The sequence below is a fragment of the Pituophis catenifer genome, unplaced genomic scaffold (genome assembly GCF_029215685.1).
Source record: "Pituophis catenifer annectens isolate HBS135680 unplaced genomic scaffold, rPitCat1.0.hap2 SCAF_10, whole genome shotgun sequence".
Taxonomy (NCBI): domain Eukaryota; kingdom Metazoa; phylum Chordata; class Lepidosauria; order Squamata; family Colubridae; genus Pituophis; species Pituophis catenifer.
In genome coordinates, this window is record NW_027256890.1 from 23,156,539 (window position 1) to 23,184,061 (window position 27,523).

General features: G+C 47.5%; 1 protein-coding gene across 1 annotated transcript in view; it reads left to right on the top strand.

Moving 5' to 3' along the window:
• MAP4K2 (mitogen-activated protein kinase kinase kinase kinase 2) overlaps nucleotides 1-27,523 on the top strand; it is a 64,242-nt gene that overhangs the window by 33,738 nt on the left and 2,981 nt on the right. Inside the window, 19 exon segments of the mRNA XM_070951576.1 lie at nucleotides 551-609; nucleotides 2,150-2,193; nucleotides 3,746-3,784; nucleotides 6,036-6,072; nucleotides 6,923-7,088; nucleotides 8,993-9,105; nucleotides 12,487-12,528; nucleotides 13,505-13,589; nucleotides 14,321-14,400; nucleotides 15,371-15,431; nucleotides 16,379-16,502; nucleotides 20,154-20,212; nucleotides 21,757-21,860; nucleotides 21,975-22,082; nucleotides 22,084-22,119; nucleotides 22,121-22,148; nucleotides 23,502-23,570; nucleotides 24,413-24,499; nucleotides 26,146-26,216. Of these exon segments, the coding sequence (XP_070807677.1) occupies nucleotides 551-609; nucleotides 2,150-2,193; nucleotides 3,746-3,784; nucleotides 6,036-6,072; nucleotides 6,923-7,088; nucleotides 8,993-9,105; nucleotides 12,487-12,528; nucleotides 13,505-13,589; nucleotides 14,321-14,400; nucleotides 15,371-15,431; nucleotides 16,379-16,502; nucleotides 20,154-20,212; nucleotides 21,757-21,860; nucleotides 21,975-22,082; nucleotides 22,084-22,119; nucleotides 22,121-22,148; nucleotides 23,502-23,570; nucleotides 24,413-24,499; nucleotides 26,146-26,216 (1,412 nt within the window).

Below are 27,523 nucleotides of genomic sequence, written 5' to 3' on the forward strand. Positions count from 1 at the left end.
GTGTTGGTGCGTCTTATACACCAAGTACATCCATTTTTGGCCTCCCGAAACCCCACCCTGCATATCCCGTTTTCACCCAAAACGGGCATTTTTTCACAAAAATGGGATGTGCAGAGGGTTTGGGAGGCCTGCAGAGTGCTCCTGGGGCCTGGGGAGGGCAAAAATGTAATGTGGGGAGGGGGGGTTGGGAGGCCAAAAACGGGTCCGTTTTTCTCAAACGGGCATTTTTGCCCTCTCTGGCCCCCAGGAGCACTCTGCAAGCATCCCATACCCTCTCTGCATCCCATTTTTGCAAAAAAAAAAAAAAAAAAAAAACGGGCCCATTTTTGAAAAAGCACCTTTGAAAAAGCACTTTTGGGAACAACTTCCCTTGTTCTTAATTAATCTTGGCAGATTGTGGTCCAAAGTCAGCACAAAATGGCCCACTTTTTTTAACTTCTTGTTGCATTGCTTTTTAAAATCTGGGGTTTGGGGCTTTCAAACTCAGTGAGTAGAATCTCATTTCTGTCTTATCTGGCTGATCTTTGAATTGTTCCTCTTTTCTTTCCAGTTAACCAGGTTAAATTCGGCCCTCCGCTAAGGAAAGAAACAGAGCCGTGGGGCAAACCAGTAAGTGGCACTCATAGGTGTGTATTTGTGTCTGTGAGCTTGTCGATCGAAAGGGTCGGCAGTTCAGCGGTTCGAATCCCTAGTGCTGCCGCGTAACGGGGTGAGCTCCCGTGACTTGTCCCAGCTTAGCAGTTCGAAAGCACGTAAAAATAAATGCAAGTAGAAAAATAGGGACCACCTTTGGTGGGAAGGGAACAGCGTTTTCCGTGAGCCTTTGGCGTTGAGTCATGCCGGCCACACGACCACGGAGACGTCTTCGGACAGCGCTGGCTCTTTGGCTTTGGAACGGAGATGAGCACTGCCCCCTAGAGGCGGGAACGACTAGCACATATGTGTGAGGGGAACTTTTACCTTTACCTTTACTTGTTTGGCTCGGTTTAACGTTTGCGTGAGTCCAGCCATAGTCAGGCTGTAAAATGTGGTTTTGCAGCTGAGGGTATCAATCCTTTAACTGGTGAGGAAACAAACTTGGGTTTAGGGTTGTTCACACATAACGAAAGTTGGCTGTTTTCCTTTTTTCTCCTTCCAGTTTGCTAGATGTGGAATACAGGCAGTCCTCGACTTACAACAGTTTCATTTAGTGACTGTTCAAAGTTACAACAGCACTGAAAAAAGTGACTTATGACTCTTTTTTCACACTTGTAGCAGCCCCGCAGTCACACAATCAAAATTCAGACACTTGGCAACTGGCTCATATTTATGACGGTCACAGTGTCCCGGGTGTGTGTGTGTGTGTGTGTGTGTGTCATGTGATCCCTTTTTGAGACCTTCTGACAAGCAAAATCAATGGGGAAGTCAGATTCACTTAACAAGCGTGTCACTAACTTAACAACTGCAGTGATTCATCTAACATAGGTGTCAGCAACATGGAGCTCGGGAGCCGCATGTGGCTCTTTGGGCCCTCTGCTGTGGCTTCCTGTCAGGTGATCCCAACACTGGCTGGCCCCGCCCCTCACCCTCCCCTCCCAGTCACTCCTCCCCTAGCCCGAGAAGGTAAGGGCAACGGCGGGAGATGGAGAAGCGGCCAAGGCAGAGACAGAGAGATACAGAGAGCGGGGGGAGAGAGAGGAGGGAGGGAAGGAGGGAGAGAGATGTCAAAAGGATTTTGTGGTTCCTGGTGTTTTTTAACAACTGGTTCTCTGTCCTAATGACCGGCTGGGTAGGCGTGGCTAGAGGGGTCATGTGACTGGTGGAAGTGAGTGACATCGAGTTGGCCACGCCCACCCAGGTTTTGTGGCTCCCGGTGTTTTCTTTTCTGTGGAAAACGGGTCCAAATGGCTCTTTGAGTGTTTAAGGTTGCTGATTCCTACAAGGAAGGCTGGCCAAACTCACTTAACCGCTGGTTCTCTTAACAACAGAAATTTTGCGATGGTAAGTTGAGGACTGCCTCTACGTTCCCACCCATCCTGTTTTCCTGAGTGGGTCAGAATTGGGAAGCGAAGCAGCTCAGCCTCTGAGCTCCAGTTGTGAGGGTGAAAAATAAAACTAGATCGCTTTTATTCTGGCCTGTTTAATATGACCGTTTTTGTCTCTTTCGCAGGCAGAAGAAGAGGAAGAGAATTGGATGGTGCTTGGAGACGGAGAGTAAGGAATTTAGGGGGGGCAAAAATGTGGTCAGGGTGGGAGTGGTGCGGTGGCTTAGAGGTGGAGCTCTCGCCTCACAATCAGGAGGCTGTGAGTTTGATCCTAAGTAGAGGCAGATATTTTTCTCTCTGGGCACAATGAGAATATATCTGCCGAACAAAACTCCGTATTGGCAACAGGAAAGGCATCTGGCCAGTAAACACCCTGCTAGCTCCATTCAGTTGCCCAGACTCCACCCCCGCAAGGGATTGTGTGGTCCTTAAAAGAAGATGAAAGATGTGGTCGGGGGGGGGAATTTTCCTCCCCTCCCCTCCCCTGCCTTGGGCCATTGACATGGCTTTGTGACGGAGCGTGAAAACATTGGCAGCTACTTTTGGCCTCTTTGAAACTTTTTAAGCTGAGTTCACTAGTCTAAAACTTGACTGGCTGCAGAATGCAGTCTGGACCAAAACTATTGTTTGAAACATGCTGTGCAAACAGAAACACGGAGTTTTGTTAACTCGGGGTTTGAATAAAGCATGGGTTGTATAGCGGGGTTTAATTTCACGCCAGTGTGCTCCCCGAACCCAGCCAATTGTGGTTTGACCAATAAACCCTGACAAATGTCTATGGAGATCCTCAGTCATCCAGGTCACATAGCCATATCAGTGGGCACGTCAGCTCAGCTCTGGCACGCATGTGCGTGCCAGCCAGCTGATTTTCGGGCCTTCCGAGCCCACCAGAAGTAGGGAAATAGGCTGTTTCCTACCTCCGGAGAGCCTGGGGGTGTGTGGAAGGCCCGTTTTTCTTTCTCACCTGGCTCCAGATCCTCTCTATGCATCTGGGGAGGATGAAAACAGCCTTCCCCACCCCCTCGGAGGCCCTCCGGAGGCCTGAAACGGCTCATTTCCCAACTCCCGGTTGGACAGGAAGTGACGGTTTTTGCTGTCCCCAGCCTCCAGAGTCTACCGAAAACGGCCTACCAGGCCATCGCATGCCAGGAGCAGGGGAGGAGGGGGGTTGTGCATGCATGCGCAGGGCGGGGCGCATAGAATTATGGGTGTGGGCATGTGCGCAAACCTCCCCCGAAAACGGCCTCCCCCGGCCTCCGGAGGCTGGAAACAGTCCTGTTTCCAGACTTCTGGGAGACCTGTTTTTCGCCCTCCCAGAGCTTCCGCTCGGGCCCTGCACTTACCTAGCATCCAAAACAGGCCGCGTGGAAACTCTGGGGAGGGGAAGGGCTGGGTGGGGAGGGCCAGACATTCCTTGCAACTACCCGTTCGGCGAACCAGATGTAAAATTAGCATCCGATTCGCTCATACCGGCTGAATCCCACCCCTGTCTTGATTCTATGTTAATGCAGCCTAGAACTGTGTTGGCATTTTTGGCAACACACGGCTAGCTCCTATTTAAGTGATTGTCCACTTGGATGAGAAACGAAAACCTTCGAGGAAAAACCCAAAGTCCGGTTGCCTTTTGAAAAAGTATGTTTGGGGAAACCCCGATGGAGCAAACTGTGGCTTGATATGAGCAACTGATGGGTAACCTTGTGCCATGTTTTCACTTTCCCTAGGAGCTTGCTTCAGTCCGTCGAAGAGGCCCTGGAAGAGAGGTAAGAGAAGGTGGAGATTAACCTAGAATAGGGGTCAGCAACCTGCGGCTCTGGAGCCGCATGTGGCTCTTTCACCCCTCTGCTGTGGCTCCCTGTCACTCAAAATATGCGGCACAATTGCCAATGTGCGACACCTGCCACCATGTGATTTACTGAGCTCTTCAACCCCCGGTAGGCCAACCATGGATAAATCCAAGAAAAGAAAAGTCTCAGAAGAAAACAAAACGTTTAATTCGACTACATATGCTAGTTTTGTGGCCGCTCAAGAAATAGTCAGGCATGGGAAGGGTTTTTGTGGCTCCCGGTGTTTTCTTTTCTGTGGGAAACGGGTCCAAATGGCTCTTTCAGTGTTTAAGATTGCAGACCCCTGACCTAGAAACTTTGGGGAAGTAGCAGAAATTTCCCCAGACAGGCCAACATTAAACCTGGTCTGTTGTTTTCTATCCCCAATAAAACTTTTAAATGGTGGTCTTGCCCAGCTCAGCATAATTTGGGGGTGGATGGGCTTTTGGGACCATCATGATAGTAGCCTCAATATGGCCCCTACCCCAAAGCAGGTAATCCTCAGTTTATGACCACAATTGGGAACAGAATTTCTCTTGTTAATCAAGGTGGTCGTTAAGAGAATTGTGCCTGATTTTACAACCTTTTTTTGTCGTGGTTGTTAGCCAAATCCCTGCAGCTGTTTGGTCGTTGAGTGAATCTGGCTGTCCCCATTAACGGAATAACAAGAGTTGGAAGGGGCCTTGGAGGTCTTCTAGTCCAACCCCCTGCCCAAGCAAGAGACCTTATGCCATTCCAGACAAGTGGCTGTCCAGTCTCTTCTTAAAAAGCCTCCATTGTTGGAGCACCCACAACTTCTGGTGGCAACTTCCGTTCCCCTGGCTCATTGCAAAAGTCACTTGACGTATTTCTCACTTAACAACTTAAATGTTGGACTCAGTTGCGGTCGTAAAGTTGAGAACTACCTGTATTTTCTTGGTAAAAATCATATCTCAGGAGTTTCTTGAGGTGGCGCAGGGGTTAGAGTACAGTACTGCAGGCTACTTCTGCTGATCACCGGCTGCCAGCAGTTTGACAGATCGAATCTCACCCGGCTCAAGGTTGACTCAGCCTTCCATTCAGTAGTGGGTTTCAATTTCGTGAATAGAATAGAATAGAATAGAATAGAATAGAATAGAATAGAATAGAATAGAATAGAATAGAAATTTGGAATAGAAATTTGGAATAGAATAGAATAATAGAATAGAATAGAATAGAATAGAATAGAATAGAATAGAATAGAATAGAATAGAATTTTGGAATAGAATTTTGGAATAGAATTTTGGAATAGAATTTTGGAATAGAATAGAATAAGATAATAGAATAGAATGGAATGGAATGGAATAGAAGAATGGAATGGAATGGAATGGAAATTAGGAATGGAATGGAATGGAATAGAATAGAATAGAATAGAATAGAATAGAATAGAATAGAATAGAATAGAATAGAATAGAAATTAGGAATGGAATAGAATAGAATAGAATAGAATAGAATAGAATAGAATAGAATAGAATAGAATAGAATAGAATAGAATAGAATAGAAATTAGGAATGGAATAGAATAGAATAGAATAGAATAGAATAGAATAGAATAGAATAGAATAGAATAGAAAATATGGAATAGAATAGAATAGAATAGAATAGAATAGAATAGAATAGAAGAATAGGATAGAATAGAATAGAATAGAATAGAATAGAATAGAATAGAATAGAATAGAATAGAATAGAATAGAATAGAAATTAGGAATAGAATAGAATAGAATAGAACAGAACAGAACAGAACAGAACAGAACAGAATAGAATGACAGAGTTGGAAGGGACCTTGGAGGTCTTCTAGTCCAACCCCCTGCTTACCGGTTTGCTCGTGGGTGAGTGCGCGTTTACGTGCGAGCGACACTTCTGTGCATGCGCAGAGATGTCCGGGCGGGTGAGCGGATCCCAGGGCGAACCGTTAGCAACCCACCATTGTTTCCATCCTTCCGAGGTGGGTAAAATGAGGACCCAGATTGTCAGGGGGGGGGGCAAGAGGCTGACTCTGTAAACCGCTTAGAGAGGGCTGTGAAAGCACTGTGAAGCGGTATATAAGTCTTAGGTGCTATCGCTATTCTTTTGCTGCACATGCCAATGGGAGGGTTGACAACTTTGGATTTCCCCCCATTCTTTTATTCTGTTTTCTATTTTTTTTTTTAAATGCTTTTTTCTTCCTTTAGGAGTCTAACCATCCGCCCAGCACGTCCTACAGAGCAGGTATGCTTCCAGGATTATCCAAACTGCACTTGTTTCTTGAAACGGCTGCTTCCTTTGGGTTCTGCAAGAATTCTAACATTCTAGAATATCGTTCTGCAAAATTATAGTGTGAGGGACTATATCTGTAAAGCCTTAGTAAGGCCACACCTAGGATACGTCATCCAGTTTTGGTCGCCACACTATACAAAAAAGATGTGGAGACTCTAGAAAGAGTGCAGAGAAGAGCAAGCAGGAGGATTAGGGGACTGGAGGCTAAAACATACGAAGAACAGTTGCAGGAAATAAGAACAGAAGTTACACTATGTAGGGTCTTCTTCTGGGGAGGGGGGTTTGACTAAATGACCTCCAAGGTCCCTTCCATTATGATTGAACTGAAAAGTGTATTGGAAGGGATGATGAGGGGACTGGAGGCTAAAACATATGATGAACGGTTGCAGGAACTGGGCCTGGCTAATCTAGGGAGGAGAAGGACCAGGGGAGACAGGAGAGCATCTTTCAATATTTGAGGGGCTGCCCCAGAGAGGAGGAAGGGGGTCAAGCTATTTTTCAAGGCAATCGAAGGCCAGACAAGGAATAATTGGATGGAAACTGATCAAGGAGAGATTCAACCTAGAAATAAGGAGGAATTTTCTGACAGTGAGAACAATCAACCCATGGAAGAGAAGTTACCTTCGGAAGTTGTAGGAACTTCATCCCTGGAGGCTTTCAAGAAGAGACTGGGCTGCCATCTGTCAGAAATGGTGTAGGGTCTCCTGCTTGCGCGGGGGGTTGGACTAGATGATCTCCAAGGTCCCTTCCAACTCTGTTCATCTGTATCTATTCTGGGGTTTGTTTTTTTTCTCCCCTGCAGGCCGAGGAAGAGCATCGGACGTGCGGACTTGGGGAAGATGTTTCCAGCACTATCAAAAGAGGCCCTTTTTGGGATTTCCTTAACCTGGAGCTCGCCTATAAGGCTCCCTGGGAGCAGGACGGGGAGCAGTCGGATCTGGAGGGGCCCAGGGACCACACCGTCCCAGGTAAAGAGGTATCTTTTACTTTGTATTCCAAGACCAAGTAAACCATCAAAGAATAGAATAATAATAACAGAATTGGAAGGGATCTTGAAGGTCATCTAGTCCAACCCCCCTCCCCGCCCGCCCACCCACCCCCGAGCGTGAGACCCTAACACCATTTTTCATCATCAGTGTCAGATGAGTCAGTTTAGTTTTAGTTTAGTTTATTTCCAATTTATATACCGCCCTTCTCCCTGAGGACTCAGGGCGGTGTACAGCCAGAATTAAGGACATAAAATACAAATATTAAAAAACAATTAAAATATATATAAATTTGGCCCAAAAATTAAAAATCACAAACCAATTTAAAACTTTTAAAAATTTCTTCTTAAGCCAGCCCGGCTTGCTGGAAAAAGTGGGTTTTAAGGGCACGGCGGAAGGCACCGAGGTCTTGGATTCTCCTTATCTCTGGGGGTAACTGATTCCAGAGGGTAGGTGCCCCCACAGAGAAGGCTCTCCCCCTGGGGGTCACCAGCATACATCAGGCCTTTTATTCCACACGGCTAATAAATATTCAATATACAAGAGCCTTGGTGGCGCAGCGGACTAAAGTGCTGTTAAGTAGCACTTAGCTACCAGCTGCCTGCAATTACTGCAAGTTCGAATCTCGCCAGGCTCAAGGTTGACTCAGCCTTCCATCCTTTCGAGGTAGGTAAAATGAGGACCCGGATTGTGGGGGCAATAAGCTGACTTTGTATAAAAAAAAGAACACTGCTTGGGGGGGGGGGGGGGGGGCAAAAGCCCTACTAAGCAGCTATATACAAAAGTATGAAGGCTATTGCTTAACGCATTGTAAGCCGCCCTGAGTGTCCGGAGAAGAGTGGCATATAAATCGAACCAATAAATAAATAAATAAATAAATAAATAAATAAATAAATAAATATTCCACATTTATTTCATAACGATGTCTACAGGTAGTCCTCGATTTACAACAGCTCATTTAGTGACCGGACATGTGATCAAATATTCAGATGCTTGGGCATCCGGCTCATATTTATGACGGTAGCAGTGTCCCTGGGACCTCCTGACAAGCAAAGTCAAGGGGGGGAGCCAGAGTCGCTTAGGATTCGCTTAACAACCGTGGCAAGAAAGGTCGTAAAATAGATCAAAACTCAACCAATGTCTCAAGTAGCAGCATAAATGTTGGGCTCCATTGTGGTCGTAACTCAAGGACTAGCTGTATTTACGTCTAGTTCAGGGGTCTCCAAACTGGGCAATTTTAAGATTTGTGGACTTCCAACTCCCAGAATTCCCTAGCCAGCAAAGCTTGGACACCCTGATCTAGTGTACCAAACTGAAGGATTAGGGCAGGGGTCCCCAAACTTGGCCCCTTTAACACTTGTGGGGTTCAACTCCCAGAGTTCCCTGGAACTAATGCATTTCTTTTTGATATGTCTATCCGCTATAGCCTGTTTATTCTCTTGTAATCCCTTCCTCTGCAATCTCTCTGCTGTAGCCTGTTTACTCTCTTGTAATCCCTTCCTCTGCAATCTCTCTGCTGTAGCCTGTTTACTCTCTTGTAATCCCTTCCTCTGCAATCTCTCTGCTGTAGCCTGTTTACTCTCTTATAATCCCTTCCTCTGCAATCTCTCTGTTCTAGGGGCTAGGAGAAAAAAAAAACCAGGCATGGCTGGGTGAGGAATTCTGGGAGTTGAAGTCCACAAGTCTTAAAGGGGCCAAGTTTGGAGACCCTGGATTAGGGGGTTGACATGGTAGGGGTCTACCATACTTGAGGGGCTGTCATGAGAAGAGGGGATTGACTTATTCTCCAAAGCACCAGAAGGCAGAAATAATGGGTGGAAGCTTATTAAAGAGAAATCCAAACTCTTTTCCTGCAAGTGATTTTGTGATTCCTCTTTCGACAATAGGCAACACGGCCTTCGGTGGGACGCCAGACGCTCCTGTGGTGGATTCTCCCAAACCTCCAGACAGCCTCCTCTCCACTGAGTGGGCCACCATGAAAAAGAAGGAGGAAGCCACCGTAAGCATGCTAAATCAGGATTGTTCAAACTGTGTTTGGCGGTTGAAGGAATTGGGTATGGCTTGTTGTTGTTGTTAGTTGCGAAGTCGTGTCCGACCCCATGGACGACATTCCTGCAGGCCTTCCTGTCCTCTACCATCCTCCGGGGTCCATTTAAGATCACGCCGACTGCTTCAGTGACTCCATCCAGCCACCTCCTTCTCTGCCGTCCCCTTCTTCTCCTTTTGCCCTCCATCGTTCCCAGCATTGGGCTCTTCTCCAGGGAGTCCTTCCTTCCTTCTCATTCGGTGGCCAAAGGATTTGAGTTTCCTCTTCAGGATCTGGCCTTCTCGAGAGCAGTCAGGGTTGATCTCCTCTAGGACTGACCGTTTGGATGGCCTTGCAGTCCAAGGGACTCGCAGGAGTCTTCTCCAGCACCAGAGTTCAAAGGCCTCCATCCTTTGGCCTTCTCAGCCTTCCTTATGGGCCAACTTTCCCAGCCATCCATTGCAACTGGGAACACCATAGCCTTGACTATACACACTTTTGTTGGCAGGGTGATGTCTCTGCTTTTTAGTACGCTGTCTAGATTTGCCATAGCTTTCCTCCCCAGGAGCAAGCGTCTTTTAATTCCTTGGCTGCAGTCCCCATCTGCGGTGATCTGTCCATCTTGGGTGGCCCTGCATCAGTGGTGGGTTGTAAAAAATTTTTATTACCGGTTCGGTGGGTGTGGCTAGGTGTATGTGGGTGTGTGTGACTGATTGGGCATGGCCAACGTGATGTCACTCACGCACTCAGTCACATGACCCGCCCCAAGCCACGCCCACCGAAAAGGTGGCTAAAATTTTTGACACTTTTTTTTTTGACACTCCGGCCCCATATCCAGGTTGGGATGCGTGGGGTGGCAGTGGTCGCCTCGGCTTTCCTTCCGTTGCCCTTCCTGGCTGAAAAGCGCCCCTTCTCGCCTCTGACGGGCCTTCCTCGTGGTTTGCAGCCGGAGCAACCCACTCCGCCAGCTCAGGGCAGCGGACTCAGCTGCGGCCCAGATGAGCCAAGGAATTGCGGGGAGCCTCCTGCGTATTGCACCCCCTCCCAGCCTTCCCCCAGCACCTCCGTACCGTTTTCAGGCACCCAGCTTACTGAGCTGCCCCCATCCCTATCGCGGCTCCAACGGCGGTGGCTTCAGGAGACGCTGGCGGCATGGTAATTTTCAGTACCTTACATCAAACTCTGTGTGGTATCCAATCAAAGCAGCAAAGTGATATAAAAGCTATAGATTAGACCAAGTTAAAAACCAGAGTTCAACCAAGTTGAAAGGAGCAATTATGAGAGACTCGGGGAAAGAAAAGATCAGTTCAGATACAGATACAACCAACTTTCTGTCCCAAGAGCAGGAGTATACAACCTTGGTAACTTTAACACCCAACAAGGCTGGCTGGGGAATTCTGGGTCGCAAAAGGGGATCAGATGGCCCTGGGGCACTGCGACTGTCATAAACATAACCCAGTTGCCAACTGTCTGACTTTTTTGGCCGTTGTTGTGACCTCGGCTTCCTGAGTCATTAAAACACATGAGTAGTCCCCAAAAATCTCTTTTATTGCAACAGCTGTGAATTACGTTCATTCACAGCTGAGTCCCAATTAGTTGCAAAAAGTCCTTCGGGATAATCGCCAACCTTTATCTCCCTTGACACTCTACCAAAGAACTTACTTGGCAAAGCCCCACGGAGTCCAGAATCAAACAGAGATGCTGACTGGGAACGGAATTAACAACGTTGCTTTCCTGCGAAGGGCCCACGTGCCTTTGCTCCTCTTTTAAACCTTATGGGAGGGGCCAATCATCTCCAGGCCTTACTCCCGAGTAGCCCCTTCAGTTTTAACTGTTCTTGCCTTCTGGTAGCTCTGCGCATGTGCGCACTAGGAACAGGCTCCCCCTGTTCCTCTGCCTCTCTGATGTCCGATTCTGGAGGCTCCGGAGTCTGCGCATAACTCCCAGATGGCCCTGGCCCCATCTCCGCCTCTGACGTAGAGCCCTCGTCGGGGCCTTCCCCAGACTCCAGGACTGGCCCATGTTCCTCCCCAGCCTCCTCACTGTCCGACTCCTCTGCCAGCTCCACAGGCTGCTGGCGGACCACAACAGCCATGGGGATGCTGAAACAATCGTAAGTGTGAAAAATTTCAGTGCCGTCGTGACTTTGAACGGTCACTAAATGAATGGTTGTAAGTGGAGGACTACATGAAGAGAACATGGGCTTCTCATTGGTGGCCCCAAGAAGGCGGGGCCAGAATTATCGGGATAAAATTGCAAGCAAGGGGATTCTGGTTAGATTTTTGGGAAGGAAGCCGCCGATTGTATGATCCCGTAGTGGTGAGGTCTTCCTTCGCAGGAGGTTTTCCAACAGAGGCTGGATGGTCACGTCTCTGGGTTGCTGTCGAGAATCCTGGGCGCTGAGCAGGAGGTTGGACTAGAGGACCTCTTAAGTTCCCTTCCAAGCCTAGAATTTTTATTTTATTTTTTGATTCTGTGAAATGACTCTGGTCAAATTCCTGGTTTTCTCCCACCAAAGCAGGAAGACTACCGTATTTTTCGGAGTATAAGACTCTCCGGACTATAAGACGCAGCTTCCTTTTTTGGGGAGGAAAACAAGATATATGCTAGTGCATATATTTGTTTTAAGTTTTAAGGTTTTTTTCTTTGCATAGATTGGTATTGTAATCAGAATCAGTAAGTTATTCAGTACGCAATCTGTTAGATGTTAGTTTCCCCTCTCTTCATTTTACTTCAGGTAACATTTTAATTAAGTTAGAGAAATGCTTTTTAAATTCCAGCCAATTGTGATTTTAAACAGAAATTTTACAACAAAAGGACACCAAGAAGAAAAGAAGACTCATAAAACACTTACAATAACTCTGCCTCCCAGCACAACAAACAGTTGGCTTTAGTTTTGTTTTCAGCACAACTTGATTAGCACAAGAAAAAAAAAATCTGCCTCCCAGCAATTTGCCTGCTTGCAGGAGGCCCGCGCGGCAATAGACAATGGCAAATCCCTGCAGCCTGAAACAGCTGAGGGTCGGGAGGCCGATCCAACCGACAATCAGCTGCTTGTGTTAATCAGGCTGTGCTGAAGCTGAAACGGGCTGTTTGCTGCAAGGAGGTAAATTGCTGGGAGGCAGAGGCCAAAGGGTGGGGGCTGGCAGGTGGGTGGGGCTACGTTCAGTGTATGATGCACCCAAATTTTCACCCTCTTTTGGGGGGGGGTGCATCTTATACTCCGAAAAATATGGTAACTCTGCGATGGAACGAGGGATGGAGTTAGAGACAGCGCTTTGTTTCTTTTATTAAAAAAGGAAAATATTGGGAAGTTTTTAGTAACGTTCCTTTAATCCTCCCCTCTCTTTCCAGAGATTGCTATGCCACGGATTGCCCCCTACACCCAAAGTTCATGTAAGTTACATTTCCTTCTTCCCTACCCCCAAAAAATTCCAAAAAAACTGTTTTCAAAGAGCAGCTGAAATATGTTATTTAAGGCCAGTGGTGTGTATTTCAGTGGCTGTTGAGTTTTTGTGTGGTGCGTGATGAAAGTCGTAAGATGGGAAAGTAAGTTCAAACGAACTTCTGCCTGGAGAGAACGCAAGTGGGCGACTTTGCAAAATTCTGGGGGGCAAACTGTGAAAATGTGGTAGTTTTGCTCACTTTGAAGGGTTAGAAAAGTCTCAAATCTGCCTATGACTAAAACTGGGTTGGGGAACTATTATGGCCAGGGGTGAGCTGCTCGGAGTTCGCAAGGGTTCAGGAGAACCTCTAGCTAAGATTCTGTGCAGTTCGGAAAACCCCCAAATCCCACTCCTGGCTGGCCCCACCCCTCCCAGGAGTCCCCACGCGGCCCATTTTGGATGCAGGTAAGTGCAGGGCACCCATGGAGGCTCGGGGAGGGTGAAAAACGGGCCTACTGGAAGTTCGGGAAGGCCGGAAACAGGCCCGTTTCTGGCCTCTGGAGCCTGGGGAGGGCGTTTTCGCCCACCCGGAGGCTCCAGGAAAGCCTCCGGAGCCTGGGGAGGGCAAAAACACCTCCGCAGTCATAGTGCAGGAGGCCGACTAGGCCACACCCACCATGGCCACACCCACCCAGCAACCAGGCAGAGAACCCCTTGCTAAAATTTTTGAAGCCTTCCCCTGATTATGGCCCTTTTACAATCTGTGGACTTCAGCTCCCAGAATTCCTGAGCCAGCATTGGCTGGCTCATGAATTCTGGGAGTTGAAGTCCACAAGTCATAAAAAGAGTCACAGTTCCCCACTGCTGGACTAAAAGAAAGATTTGATCTGAAGTCCAAAAAATGAGATTAAAAGCACTGAAAGGAGTTGACAACATTTCCTGCACACACAAACACACCCCAATATTCCCATTTCCTCCTTTCTTAGATGGGAGCTTGTTTTTCCAAGGTTTTCAATGGCTGCCCACTGAAGATCAACTCAGCTACAACGTGGATCCATCCGGAAACACGAGGTAGGGATTTTATTTCTGGTTGATTTCTGCAATCTGCATTCCATCAGAAAATGGCATCTATAACAGTATTTCTCAATCTTGGTAAATTAAGAGCTGTGGACTTCAGCTCCCAGAATTCCCCAGCCAGAATATTTTAAAATGGATGGACTTCAACTCCCAGAATTCCCCAGCCAGAATATTTTATAACAAGTGGACTTCAACTCCCAGAATTCCCCATCCAGAATATTTTAAAATGGATGGACTTCAACTCCCAGAATTCCCCAGCCAGAATATTTTAAAACGGGTGGACTTCAACTCCCAGAATTCCCCAGCCAGAATATTTTAGAACAGATGGACTTCAACTCCCAGAATTCCCCAGGTAGAATATTTTAAAACGGGTGGACTTCAACTCCCAGAATTCCCCAGGTAGAATATTTTAAAACAAGTGGACTTCGATTCTCAGAATTCCCCAGCCAGAATATTTTAGAATGGATGGACTTCAACTCCCAGAATTCCCCAGCCAGAATATTTTAAAATGGATGGACTTCAATTCCCAGAAATACCCTGCCAGCATGCCAAGATTGAGAAACAGTGATATTTTTTTTTCCCTCTTAACACCAGCCAGGTGTTGGACCAGGTAGGAATCTATGGTCAAGAGAAAACTAGAACTTGGATCTCTCCATTCCTAATCCACCGTATTCTCTTTCAATGTTGCCAACCATGGTTTATAAACTTCCTTTTCTGGTTTGCAGATCTGTATCTGGTTGTGGGAGCAGAGGAAGGTATATATACCTTGAATCTTCATGAGCTCCACGAAGACACGATGGAGAAGGTGAGTTCTCCTCAGAGAAACACAAGGAAAGAACCGGTGGGAGGGGCCCTTTGCCTGTTTGACCGCTACAAGCCACGATTAAGCCATCTTGTAGCAGGCCAGTCCCTCTGCTCTCTGCTTAAACTGCAATGAATGGACTTGGATTCCCGACTCTCTGTAATTTAGCAAGTGGCTTGAAATATCTTTAAATTATTTAGTTATTTATATCCCACTTTTATGGTTTTTATCGGTCACTCAAGGTGGCGAGCATACCTAATACTCCTTTCTCCTCCTGTTTTCCCCACGACAACCCTGTGAGGTGGGTTGGGCTGAGAGAGATTGGGGGGGACCAGCCCAAAGTCATCCAACTGGCTTTCATGCTTAAGGCAAGACTAGAACTCACCTTCTCTTGGTAATTGGTCCAAAGTCACCCAGCCATCTTTCGTGCCTAAGGCAGGACTAGAACTCACAGTCTCCTGGTGATTGGTCTAAAGTCACCCAATAAGCTTTCATGCCTAAGGTGGAACTAGAATTCACCATCTCCTGGTGATTGATCTAAAGTCACCTAGCTAGTGCCTAAGGCAGGACTAGAAGTCACCTTCTCCTGGTGATTGGTCCAAAGTCACCCAGCCTTCCTTAGTGCCTAAGACAGGACTAGAACTCACCTTCTCCTGGTGATTGGTCTATAGTCACCCGATAAGCTTTCATGTCTAAGGAGGAACAAGAATTCACCATCTCCTGGTGATTGGTCCATAGTCACCCAGCCAATTTTTGTTCCCGAGACAGAACTAGAACTCATCATCGCCTAGTTTGTAGCCTGGTGCCTTAACTACTAACTAAACCAATCTGACTGTCATGTTTGATGCCTTCAGGCAGGGCCCTGACTGTATACATTTCCCTAATCGGAGTTTACCAAGATTGATGGACCCTTTTTCTCTCTCTTCCTCTGTTTCTCTCTGTTTCTTCTCTTCTTCCTTGTTTTTCTCATCAGCTCCTTCCCCACCGATGTTCTTGGCTCTACTGTATTAACAACACTCTCCTGACTTTGGCAGGTGAGTCTCCGGGGATACACCTGGGCCTGGGAAATAACTTTTCTTTTTCCTGTTTGGGACAAATTTTCCATGCCCGGATGATCTGCTTCGGGATGGACAGAAGGTTTGGCTGTAGCAAACTTTCTCTCTTGGGCTGGCGGGACGTTGCAGTGACTGTGATGGGGGATGTTAGAGCCAGCTAAATTTGGGGAGGACGGATGGCGGGGGGAGCTCCTTTTTAAAAAGACTTGCAAAGGAAGTTCAGTCCTGCTGAACCCATTCCTCTTGCGTGGAGTGTCTGCTATTTGTGCAAAGGACTTCTGGAGTTTTCCGAAAACCGGTTGTTATGGTATGTGTGACACCCACCTGTGAGGACTACAGGGTGGATAAAAATCAATGATTTTTTTAAAAAAATAAAAAAAAATCGGATTTTTTTGATTTAAATCGGATTTTTTTTATTTAAATCGGATTTTTTGATTTAAATCAGATTTTTTTTTATTTTTATTGAATTTATTTTAATAAAAAACTTTTGGGGTAAAAATCTATCGTATAGTTTTCTGTTTAAGATACATAAATAATTTAATTTATTCAGCATGAAATGGAGCTTAGTTATGTAGCAGGAGGCTGTATATTCTGCAACACCGGGACTATCGGTGAGTCAACAGTGGGTCAAAGGAGTAGCAGAGATGACAGTTGCTCTTTAAAAATTATGATTTAAATCGAGTTGATTTAAATCAAGTCTTTTTACTAGTGATTTAAATCATGATTTAAATCGACTCAATTTAAATCAAATCCACCCTGGAGGACTACCTGTCATTTTCTGGAGTTTGAGGCGAAGCCAAATGTGGAAAGGAAGGAAACGAGCTTAGGAGGTTGATTCCGCAGACATCTGGCTGAGTTGAATGTATTAAAAAAGACAAGGACTCATCTGCTCCCTCCTAGGCTCATTCCTTCTTCTGGTGTTTCAGGAAAATCCCCCCAGATCTCTTCACACAACCTCTTGGGTCTCTTCGAACAACGTCGTCAGCTTCAAAAGCGGCCGGTTCCTCTTTCCATTGCCACCAACCGACTGACGGAGAGAATCATCCCCAGGTGGGGAGAGGTGAGGGCAGGGGTGGGCTTCAGAGCCTTTAGCAACGGGTTCGTTGCTGGGTGGGCGTGGGTGTGGTGGGCGTGGCCTAGTTGGCCGCCTGCACCATGGCGGGGAGGGGGGGTTTCACCCTCCCCAGGCTCCAGAGGCTTTCTTTGAGCCTCCGGGAGAGCGAAAACTGCTTCCTCCGGGCTCCGGAGGCCCTCCAGAGGCCGGAAACAGGCCCGTTTTTTGCCCTCCCAGACCTTCCACGCGGCCCCTGCACTTACCTAGAATGATGAACGGGCCGCGTGGAGACTCCTGGGAGGGATGGGGTGGGCGTGGCAGGCATGGCCAGCCAGGGCTGGCATTTGGTGGTTTACCGAACCCCGACGATCATTGGCTAGAGGATCACCCCGAACCCTGCCGAACCCCCAAGAGCCCACCCTTGGGTGAAGGGGAGGAAAAGCCAGAGGTCCCTAAGGAAGAGTGGGGGTGGAGTGTGAATGGCCTTGTGAGAAATGGGAAGAAGAGATGCTGCTTAGGGCAGTGGCCCCCACCCTTTTGGGCACCAGGGATCAGTTCTGTGGTTTTTCTGTGGACCGGAGGCAGTGTGGTTTTGTGTGCTGCCTCTGCATCCCATGGACCAGGCTTTGCTTGTTTGACCGCCCTGGTTTCTGGCATGCTGCGGCCTGGTGCCACTCCATGGATCTGGGGTTGAGGACCTCTGGCCTAGGGACCGCTTAGATAAGAGCAGGCATGGCCCTCAGCTGCATAAAGGGCAGGGAAAGAAACTCAGGAAGGAATCTTTCTGTCAGGTTTTCAGGCTGTCTTCAAATAAATTGCATCGCAAACAAAGTCTTTTATAAAACAAATTTCCATTTTATTAAGCACAGCACTTTTTACACCGACTCGTTGCAGCCGGCACTGACGTGCTGCCCCAAAACCCCTCCTCTTCCTTCCCCCACTCCTCTACATTCATTGGCCATCTTCCCAATCATTCACCCCTAATCTACTGCTCCAATTCAAAGAATTTCCCCCCTCCCATCCATCTCCTAGGGGACATTATCTCCAGAGGAAATAAGTAGGTGAAAGGCAACCGTCCCATTGCAGACGCCTGCATTCTCTTTCTTATGTCAGCACTAGGATAAATGCATCTTGACGTGCTGACACTCTCCTTAATTAGTTAATGTTCTGACCCAGTTCCCCAAACACGACAAACCCTCTTTGAAGTTAACTCAAAAATTCCTTTATTAGGAGCGCCGGCAGCCCTGGCAAAAAGTTTCTCTCTCACCGCAAGCTAACAAGTCTGTCCGTCTGGGAGATGAGTAGTTGTCTGCCCCATCTATTCATCTCCGCCCCCTGCCTTTGATCCCCAGAGCTAGGGTGGGGCTTCACTAGCAGCAGTGGCTCTTCCGTCCCAAGGACCGGCCCATGGATTTCCACTGCTCTCCTCTCCTCTGCCTTCTGCACATCTACTTCTCAGGCACTGGGCCCAGCTGTTCCTCCTCTTCCTCATCAACCACCTCCAGACCTGGGGGCTGTTGACTCTCTATCTGAGGGCTGACGGACGGCCCAGACTCCACCTCTGTTTCTCTCTCTCTCTCTCTCTGCCAGCTCCATTCCCTCCTCCTCCTTGGAGCTCTCAGGTTGCCTTGATGCTGATCCCTACTCCCACTTAATCAGGCTGTAAAAGAGACAGCGGGAGATTCGTATTTTCAGACCTGCAAGGTTGTATTAATGTAGCCTTACAATAAAGTAGAATTATCTCAGGTGATTGTGTTTCCTGCGGGACTACCTGGGAAGGTTGACTGGAAGCTAGAAGTTGGGGGGGGGCTGAGGACCCTTTGAGAGAGGAGAGTGGAAATGGGCTGCCATCTTTCAGGCCCCGTCTCTTGGATTTTGGGTTGAGATAAGACCTGACCCTTGCACACTGTGTAGAGGTCGTTCTCGGTTTACGACCAACAGTTCGGATGTGAAGCCAGATAGTTGTTAAGTGAATTTTGCCCCGTTTTACAACTTGCCACAGTTGTTAAGTGAATCGCTGCAGTTATTTTGTTAGTAGTACAGTTGTTCAGGGAATCTGTGTATACACAGGTTATGTATACATCTGAACTAGACTGCAGGGTTTCTCTGTGTCGTATGTGGGCATATGCAAAATGGTTATCTTTTGAGCTGGATGCAATGAAATTTCATTTTAACATATGCTGATTAGTGTACATTTAAAGTTACAAAAAAGTTTTTGTTCTGTTCTGTTCCTATTCTATTCTATTCTGCTCTTCTCTTCTCTACACTACTCTATTTCTACTCTATTCTATTCTCTACTTCTTATTCTATTCTACTCTACTCTATTTCTATTCTATTCTCTACTTATTCTATTCTATTCTCTACTTCTTATTCTATTTTATCTACTCTATTTCTACTCTATTCTATTCTCTACCTATTCTATTCTATTCTATTCTATTCTATTCTATTCTATTCTATTCTGCTCTTCTCTACTCTACTCTACTCTATTTCTACTCTATTCTATTCTCTACTTATTCTATTCTATTCTCTACTTCTTATTCTATTCTATTCTATTCTATTCTACTCTATTCTATTCTTATTCTATTCTACTCTACTCTACTCTATTTCTATTCTATTCTCTACTTATTCTATTCTACTCTACTCTATTTCTATTCTATTCTCTACTTATTCTATTCTATTCTCTACTTCTTATTCTATTCTATTCTCTACTTCTTATTCTATTTTACTCTACTCTATTTCTACTCTATTCTATTCTATTCTATTCTATTCTCTACTTCTATTCTATTCTATTCTATTCTATTCTATTCTATTCTATTCTATTCTACTCTACTCTACTCTACTCTACTCTACTCTACTCTACTCTATTCTATTCTATTCTATCCTTTTCTGATTTCCCCATGGACTTTGATTGTCAGGAGGTTGCAAAGAGTGATCACGTAACCCCATTTATGTTTGACATTCCAACTGTCAAAACATATATGGCAATTGCCAAGCGTCCAAATTTTGATCATGGGGATGCTGCAAAGTTGTAAGTTTGGAAAACGGTCACAAGTCACTTTTTTTTTTCAGTGCCATTGTCACTGAAGCGGTCACTAAACAAGTGGCTGTAAGTCTGGACTTACACTAGTTTGTTGAGTGACCATATGAAGTTACAATGCCTCTGAAAAAAAAAGTGGCATGACTTTTTCACACTTACAATCCTTGCTGCATCCCTATGGTTAGGTGATCAAAATTTGGACCCATTGGTAACTGACTCACTGAGTCTTAATTAATGCTTGAGGGGGAATGAGACATCTGCTAATTTTCTAAAAGGATCATCATCATTATCATCTTCATTTAATGACCCCATAATCCTTTGCGGGGTGGAGTCTGGGCAACTGAATGGAGCTAGAGTGTGTTTACTGGCCGGATGCTCTCCCTGTTGCCAGTACGGAGTTTTGTTCAGCAGGTATATTTCTCATTGTGCCCAGAGAGAGAAATATCTGCCTCTACCTAGGATCAAACTCACAGCCTGCCAATTGTGAGGCGAGAGCTCTACCTCTAGGCCACCGCGCCACTCCTGCTAATTTTCTAAAGAGATGATCTTGCAAATATATATATATATAATATACCGGTATATATTTTAAACCATTTTCCTTTTGTGGCAGGAAGTTTGCTCTGTCAGCCAAGATAGCAGATACCAAAGGGTGCCTTAAGTGTCAAATTGGTGAGTGGCCAAACTCTCTTTCTTATCAGCAGATTTTCCACATTTCTTGAATTAGCCTCTGAATTCCTACCATATGTTCCCCCCACTTTCAGAGTGGTACTGTGCAGCTCCCAGAATTCCCCATCCAGCATGGCCCTTGCTGAGAATTCTGGGATGGTGACCTTTCAAAAGTGCGAACTACGACTCCCAGAATTCCCCCAGCTAAGATGGCTGGCTGAGGAATTCTGGGAGTTGAAGTCTTAAGGTTGCCGAGATTGGAAAACCCTGCATTATGGGGTGGGGGGGACCAAGACGTGACTTGGAATATAGCAGGTTCGTTAGTGCCTGTTTAAATTACCCTTTTCATTCAAAATCCCGAGGGCTTGAGCCTGATTTATCTTTGAGAACAGGCCCGTGACATGTGATAAAGTATCTCTTTTGTATTTAAAAAAAATAATAATGCAGATATTTCTCCTGGAGCTGCACGGATTGGAATTCAGCAGCTCTTTAATTTTTGAATTCTAAGGGCTGCAGAAGGCTCATAAAGTTCCTTAGCTCAGGGTTTTTTTTTAGTCCCTTTGTGAGGGATGGGCGGAAGGAAGGAAAGGAAGGGAGGAAGGAGAAAGGGGAAGGACGGAGGGAGAAAAAAGGGGGGGAGGGAGGGAAGGAAGGAAGGAAAAAGGGGAGGGAGGGAAGGAAGGAAGAAAAAGAGAAGGGAGGAAAGGAAGGGAGGAAAAGGGTGGGAAGGAGGGAGGAAGGAAAGAAAGGGGAGGGAAGGAAGGAAGGAAAATGGGGAGGGAGGAAGGAAGGAGAAAGGGGAGGGAGGGAAGAAAGGAGAAAGGGGAGGGAAGGAAAAAGGGGAGGGAGGAAGGAAGGAGAAAGGGGAAGGAAGGAAGGAGAAAGGGGAGGGAGGGAAGGAAGGAAGGAGAAAGGGGAGGGAAGGAAGGAGAAAGGGGAGGGAGGGAAGAAAGGAGAAAGGGGAGGGAAGGAAAAAGGGGAGGGAGGAAGGAAGGAGAAAGGGGAAGGAAGGAAGGAGAAAGGGGAGGGAGGGAAGGAAGGAAGGAGAAAGGGGAGGGAAGGAAGGAGAAAGGGGAAGGAAGGAAGGAGAAAGGGGAGGGAAGGAAGGGAGGAAAATGGGAAGGGAGGAAGGAAGGAGAAAGGGGAGGGAGGAAGGAAGGAGAAAGGGGAAGGAAGGAAGGAGAAAGGGGAGGGAAGGAAGGAAGGAAAATGGGAAGGGAGGAAGGAAGGAGAAAGGGGAGGGAGGGAAAGAAGGAGAAAGGGGAGGGAAGGGAGGAAAAAGGGGAGGGAGGAAGGAAGGAAAAAGAGGAGGGGGAGGGCGGAAAGTGGGGAGGAAGGGAAAAGGGGAGGGGGAGGAGAGGGAAGGAAGGAAGGAAGGAAGGAAGGAAGGAAGGAAGGAAGGAAGGAAAAAAGGGAGGAAGGAAAAAAGGGAGGAAGGAAGGAAGGGCCATCTGGGATTCGCCATGCAGAATTCTGGGAGACGAAGTCTACCTATCTAGCAGCAAAAGTGGAGACCAGCTAATCCCATTGTCTTCCCCCGATTTCAGTCCGAAATCCTTACTCAGGAAACACCTTTCTGTGTGCCGCCCTGCCGTCCAGCCTGGCCCTCCTTCAGTGGTACGAACCTTTGCAGAAATTTATGCTACTGAAGGTAAGCGAGCGGTCTCTAACATTGAGTTCTAGATCCCAGCCAGATTCTGGCTGGGGGCTCACAAATGTTTTCTCGGCTTTATTGATTGATTTTTGTCTTGTCTCGTCTTGCCAGCACGTCCCCGTGCTGCTACCCGATCCCCTCTCCCTGTTTGAGCTGCTGGTCGTGGAGACGGAGGAATACCCGCAAGTGTGCTTCGGCGTCACCGGCAGCGATCAGCCGGGGGGCCGAGCTGCATTTCAGCGTCCTCTCGCTCAGCAACCGGCCACACCACCTCCAGCCCTTCCAGTAAGAGCGGGTATTTTGGGGAGGGGGGATCGGGGGGGTCAGAAAAGAGGAGATCTCTTTCCTGCGTTTTAAGACTTGAATGTTTTTAAGAGCCGTGGTGGCGCAGTGGTTAGAATGCGGTACTGCAGGCTGCTTCTGCAGTTCGATCCTGACCGGCTCAAGGTTGACTCAGCCTTCCGTCCGTCCCGAGGTCGGTAAAATGAGGACCCAGATTGTTGAGGGCAAGAGGCTGACTCTGTAAACCGCTTAGAGAGGGCTGGAAAGCATGGTGAAGCGATATATAAATCTAAGTGCTATTGCTATCTTCCTTCCTCCCTCCCTCCCTTTCTTCCTTCCTCCCTTCCCTCCATCCTCATTTTTCCTTCCTTCGTTTCTTTCCTTCTAACCTATCTCTCCTTCCTTCCAATTTATCTCTCCTTCCTTCCTTCCTTCCTCCCTTCCGCCCTTGCTTCCTTCTTTCCTCCCTCCCTTCCTCCCTCCCTTTCCTCCATCCTCCTTTTTCCTTCCTTCCTTCCTTCCTTTCCTTCCTTCTAACCTATCACTCCTTCCTTCCAACCTATCTCTCCTCCTCCCTTCCTCCCTTCCCTTCCCTCCATCCTCCCTTTTCCTTCCTTCCTTCCTTCTAATCTATCTCTCCTTCTTTCCTCCCTTGCTTCCTCCCTTCCCTTCCCTCCATCCTCCCTTTTCCTTCCTTCCTTCTAATCTATCTCTCCTTCCTTCCTCCCTTGCTTCCTTCCTTCCTCCTTCCCTCCTTCCTTTCCTCCCTCCCTCCCTTCTTTCCTCCCTCCCTCTTCCTTGCTTCCTTCCTTTCCTTCCTTCTAACCTATCACTCCTTCCTTCCAACCTATCTCTCCTCCTTCTTTCCTCCCTTCCCTTCCCTCCATCCTCCCCTTTTCCTTCCTTCCTTCTAATCTATCTCTCCTTCCTTTCTCCCTTGCTTCCTTCCTTCCTCCCTCCCTCCTTCCTTTCCTCCCTCCCTCCCTCCCTTCTTTCCTCCCTCCCTCTCTTCCTTGCTTCCTTCCTTTCCTTCCTTCTAACTTATCCTTCCTTCCAACCTATCTCTCTTCCTTCCTTCCTCCCTCCTTCCCTCCCTCCCCCCCTTCCTTCCTTCCTTCCTTCCTTCCTTCCTTCCTTCCTTCCTTCCCTGTGTTTAGAATGCAGTATTGCAGGCTAACTCTGCCCACTGCCAGGAGTTCGATCCTCACCTTGAAGACCCCCCACCCTCCCAACGTGTGGACTTCAACTCCCATAATTCCCACTGATTCATCCAGAAAGCAACTTAAAAGCAGCTTTTTTTTTTTTTTTTGCTGACCAAGGTTTGTTTCTCAGCATTTGGCTTCTCTCCTCTTGTAGAACGTCCTCTCGTCCTGGCCAGCCACGTCACTCAGATGGACCGAGATACTGTCCTTGTTTGTTTTGAACGTGAGTTCTTTTAGAACATAGACTCCGAGGGCGGGAGGGGACCTCGGAGGTCTTCTAGTCCAGCCTCCTGCTCAAGGTGGGAGACCATTTGCCATCCCTGTCCAATGGTTATCCAACATCTTCTTAAAAAACTTCCAGTATTGGAACATTCACAACTTCTGGAGGGAAGCCGTTCCACTGATTAATTGTTCTCACAATCGGGAAATTCCTCCTTAATTCTAGGTTGATCTCCCTTTCCATAATGTTCCACCCATTATTTCTTGTCCTGCCCTCTGGTACTTTGGGGAATAAGTCGACCCCCTCATCTTCTCTGGGACATCCCCTCACATGTTGGACGACAGTTATCATGTCCCCCGATTCTTCTCTTCAGTAGACTAGACCAGGGGTCTGCAACCTTAAACACTCAGAGAGCCATTTGGACCCGTTTCCCACAGAAAAGAAAACTCCAGGAGCCACAAAAACCCTTCCCGTGCCTGACTATTTCCTGAGCGGCCACAAAACTAACATACGTAGTTGAATTAAATGTTCTGTTTTCTTCTGAAACTTTTCTTTTCTTGGATTTATCCATGGTTGGCCTACCGGGGTTGAAAAGCTCAATAAATTGCGTGCTGGAGGGTGTTGCACATTGGCAGTTGTGACGGGGAGCCGCAGCAAAGGGATGAAAGAGCCACAGGCGGCTCCAGAGCCGCAGGTTGCTGACTCCTGGACTAGATATACCTAGGTCCCTCAATTGTTTGTCATATGAATGTTTACTTTTGGAGGTTTTCTTGACCTCCATTTTTTCCCCCTTCCTACTCTTGGATTGTATCTTTGTCCTTCAAAGCCCTCCTCTTCTCCCCCAGGCTGCGTCCGGGTCGTGAATCTGCGGGGGACGCCGCAAGGAGTGTTTGCACCCGAGCTCGTTTTCAATTTCCCCATCGAAACCATTGGTATGTAAGGATATTTGTAGCTCAGGGTTGAAATAATAGGGGTGTTGTGACTTAGGCTTACTGAGTCACTGCAAGACACAATTAGTCCCAAAGTTTTATTGTAACAGCTGAGGATTATGTTCATTCCCAGCCGAGTCCCAATTAGTTGCAAAACAAATCCTTCGGAAGAAGTCCTTCGGGATAATCACCAGCCTTTATCTACTTTGACACTCTGCCAAAGGTCTTACTTGGCAAAGCCCCACAGAATTCAGAAACAAACAAGAGATGCCGACTGGAAACAGAGTTAGCAACGTTGCTTTCCTGCAAAAGGCCTTTGTTTCTCTTTTAAGTCTTATGGGAGGGGCCAATCATCTCCTGGCCTTACTCCCGAGTTGTCCTTTTTGCTTCAGTTGCTCTTGCCTTCTGGCAGCTCTGCGCATGTGGGCACTAGGAACAGGGTCCCCCTGTTCCTCTGCCTCTCTGCTGTCCGACTCTGGAGGTTCCGGAGTCCGCGTATCACTCCCAGATGGCTCTGCCACCATCTCTGCCTCCAATGCAGATCCCTTGTCCGGGCCTTCCCCAGACTCCAGGACTGGCCCATGTTCCTCCCCAGCCTCCTCACTGTCCAACTCCGCTGCCAGCTCCGCAGGCTGCTGGCGGACCAAACAAGGGGTACTTGGTGCTTTCTGAGCTTGGTTATTTTGTTGCAGACATTTCACAACCAAACATCATCAGTGCTAGAAGGGAGTGGGGTTTTGCTCATTCTAGCACTGATGATGTTACCTAATTGGGTCGTGAAATATCTGCAAGAAGACAACCAAGTTCAGAGAGCACCAAGGATCCTAATGTCGCGTTGTCGGCATCCTGCTCTCCAAAAACCCTAATCCCTTTTAGCACTGATGATGTTACCTAATTTGGTCGTGAAAGGTCTGCAAGAACACGACTGAGCTCAGAGAGGACCAAGGACCTCTCCTATCTGGGAGTCCATCTCAGCAAAGACCTCACCTGGAATTGGGTTTATTTAATTTTTTTTTTTTTAAATTCAATGCCACAAATGAAATGAAAACAAGCAAACACCTCACTGTAGATCAGAATCATCATGTTATCTGGTTGAAGTGATTTTTTTTTCCTTGCTGACTTGGTTTCTTCTTGGCAAGGAGAAGGCAGAAGTTTCCTCCTGCCTTTCTGTGGGATAGGTTTTTGAGTTTCTAATTGGGCGTCCCATCTGTGATCTCCTTGTGGTATCCTTTCCTAACACTACTAACCAAACACTATCCTGCTTGGAATTTTTTTCTGGGTTAACTTTCTCTGCCGACGGCTGAAAAGAATAGAAACAAATTCTCAAGTGAGAGCATTGCCTGGTGTGACTTCAGAGCAACCTTAGCAAGTTGAAGGCGGATGGACTTCAACTCCCAGAATTCTCTGCTGTCTGGGGAATTCTGGGAGTTGATGTCCACCCCTCTTTAAGATGCTAAGGTTGAGAAACTCTGCTTTAGAGGTATGTTAAGTTCCCTTGGCAATTCTGTAGTATAGAAGCAGTTCAGCGTGGAGATCATATAAACTTTCCAGCAGGGTCTATACCTGGTGGTCTCCCATCCGAAGACTGCTTAGCTTCCCAGCACAAACAAGGCGCCCTCTAATGAAGCCTCTTCTCTCCTTCCCCGCAGTGTGCCTTCAAGACAGTGTCTTGGCTTTCTGGAAACATGGCATGCAAGGCCGAAGCCTGGAATCTAGTGAGGTGAGTAAAACGCACAAAGGAAGTCTTTTGCCATAAAATGATAGTACCAGGTGGGATTCAGCTGGTTCGGATTTTACATTTGGTTCATTGAACCGGCAGTTGCAAGGACTGGCTGGCCCCAGCCCTCCCAGGAGTCTCCACGCGGTCCGTTTTGGATGCCAGGTAAGTGCAGGGCCCACGCGGAGGCTCTGGGAGGGTGAAATACGGGCCTCCCGGGAGTTCTGGAAATCCGGAAACGGGCCCTTTTCTGGCCTTCGGCCTCCAGAGCCCGGGGAAGGTGTTTTCACCCTCCCGGAGGCTCAAGGAAAGCCTCCCGAGCTTGGAGAGGGCGAAAAGCCCCACCCCCCCGTGGTGGAGGAGGCTGAATAGGCCATGCCCACCATGGCCACACCCACTCAGCAACCTGGGCAGAGAACCGGTTGCGAAAATTTTTGAATCCCACCCCTGAATAGTACAGTAAAAAATTGGAGACAACCAAATCATGCTGTAGCTTCCAACTAAGAGGCTGATTCTTGCAACATACGTGTGTGAATGACCCACGACTAATGTGTGATGAAGACCCCAGGGCATTGAACAAATCTGGAATGGTATAGGATTGAGGGTTGGACTAGAAGCAGTGGTGGGATTCACCAGTTGTAACAACAGGTTTGCTTCACGCACCCTCCGGAGGCCGGAAATGGGCCCATTTCCAGACTTCCAGTAGGCCTGTTTTTCGCCCTCCCCAGGCTCCAGAGGCTTTCCTGGAGCCTCCAGGAGGGTAAAAACAGGCCCATTTCTGGACTTCCGGTACTTCCGGTAGGCCCATTTTTCACCCTCCCCAGGCTCCAGAGGCTTTCCTGGAGCCTCCAGGAGGGCGAAAACTGCCTCCCCCAGGCACCGGAGGCCCTCCGGAAGCCAGAAACAGACTCATTTCCGGACGTCCAGTAGGCCCGTTTTTCACCCTCCCAGAGCCTCCATGCGCACCGCACTTACCTGGCATCCGAAACAGGCCGCATGGAGACTCCTGGGAGGGGTGGGGCAGGGTGGGCGAGGTCAGCCAGTCCTTGGAACAACCGGTTCAGCTCACCTGAACTGGTGCGAACCGGCTGAATCCCACTCCTGACTAGAAGACCTCCAAGGTCCCTTCCAACTCTGTTGGTCTGTTATTCTCTTTATTTTATTTATTTATTTATTTATTTTGTCGCATTTCTATGCCGCCCAACTCCCAAGGGACTCTGGGCGGCTAATGTTTCATATTTTAACATTGGTACAATATATTTGATTTTACAATGCTGTGAGCTTCCCAGAGTCGCTTGACGGTAAAATGG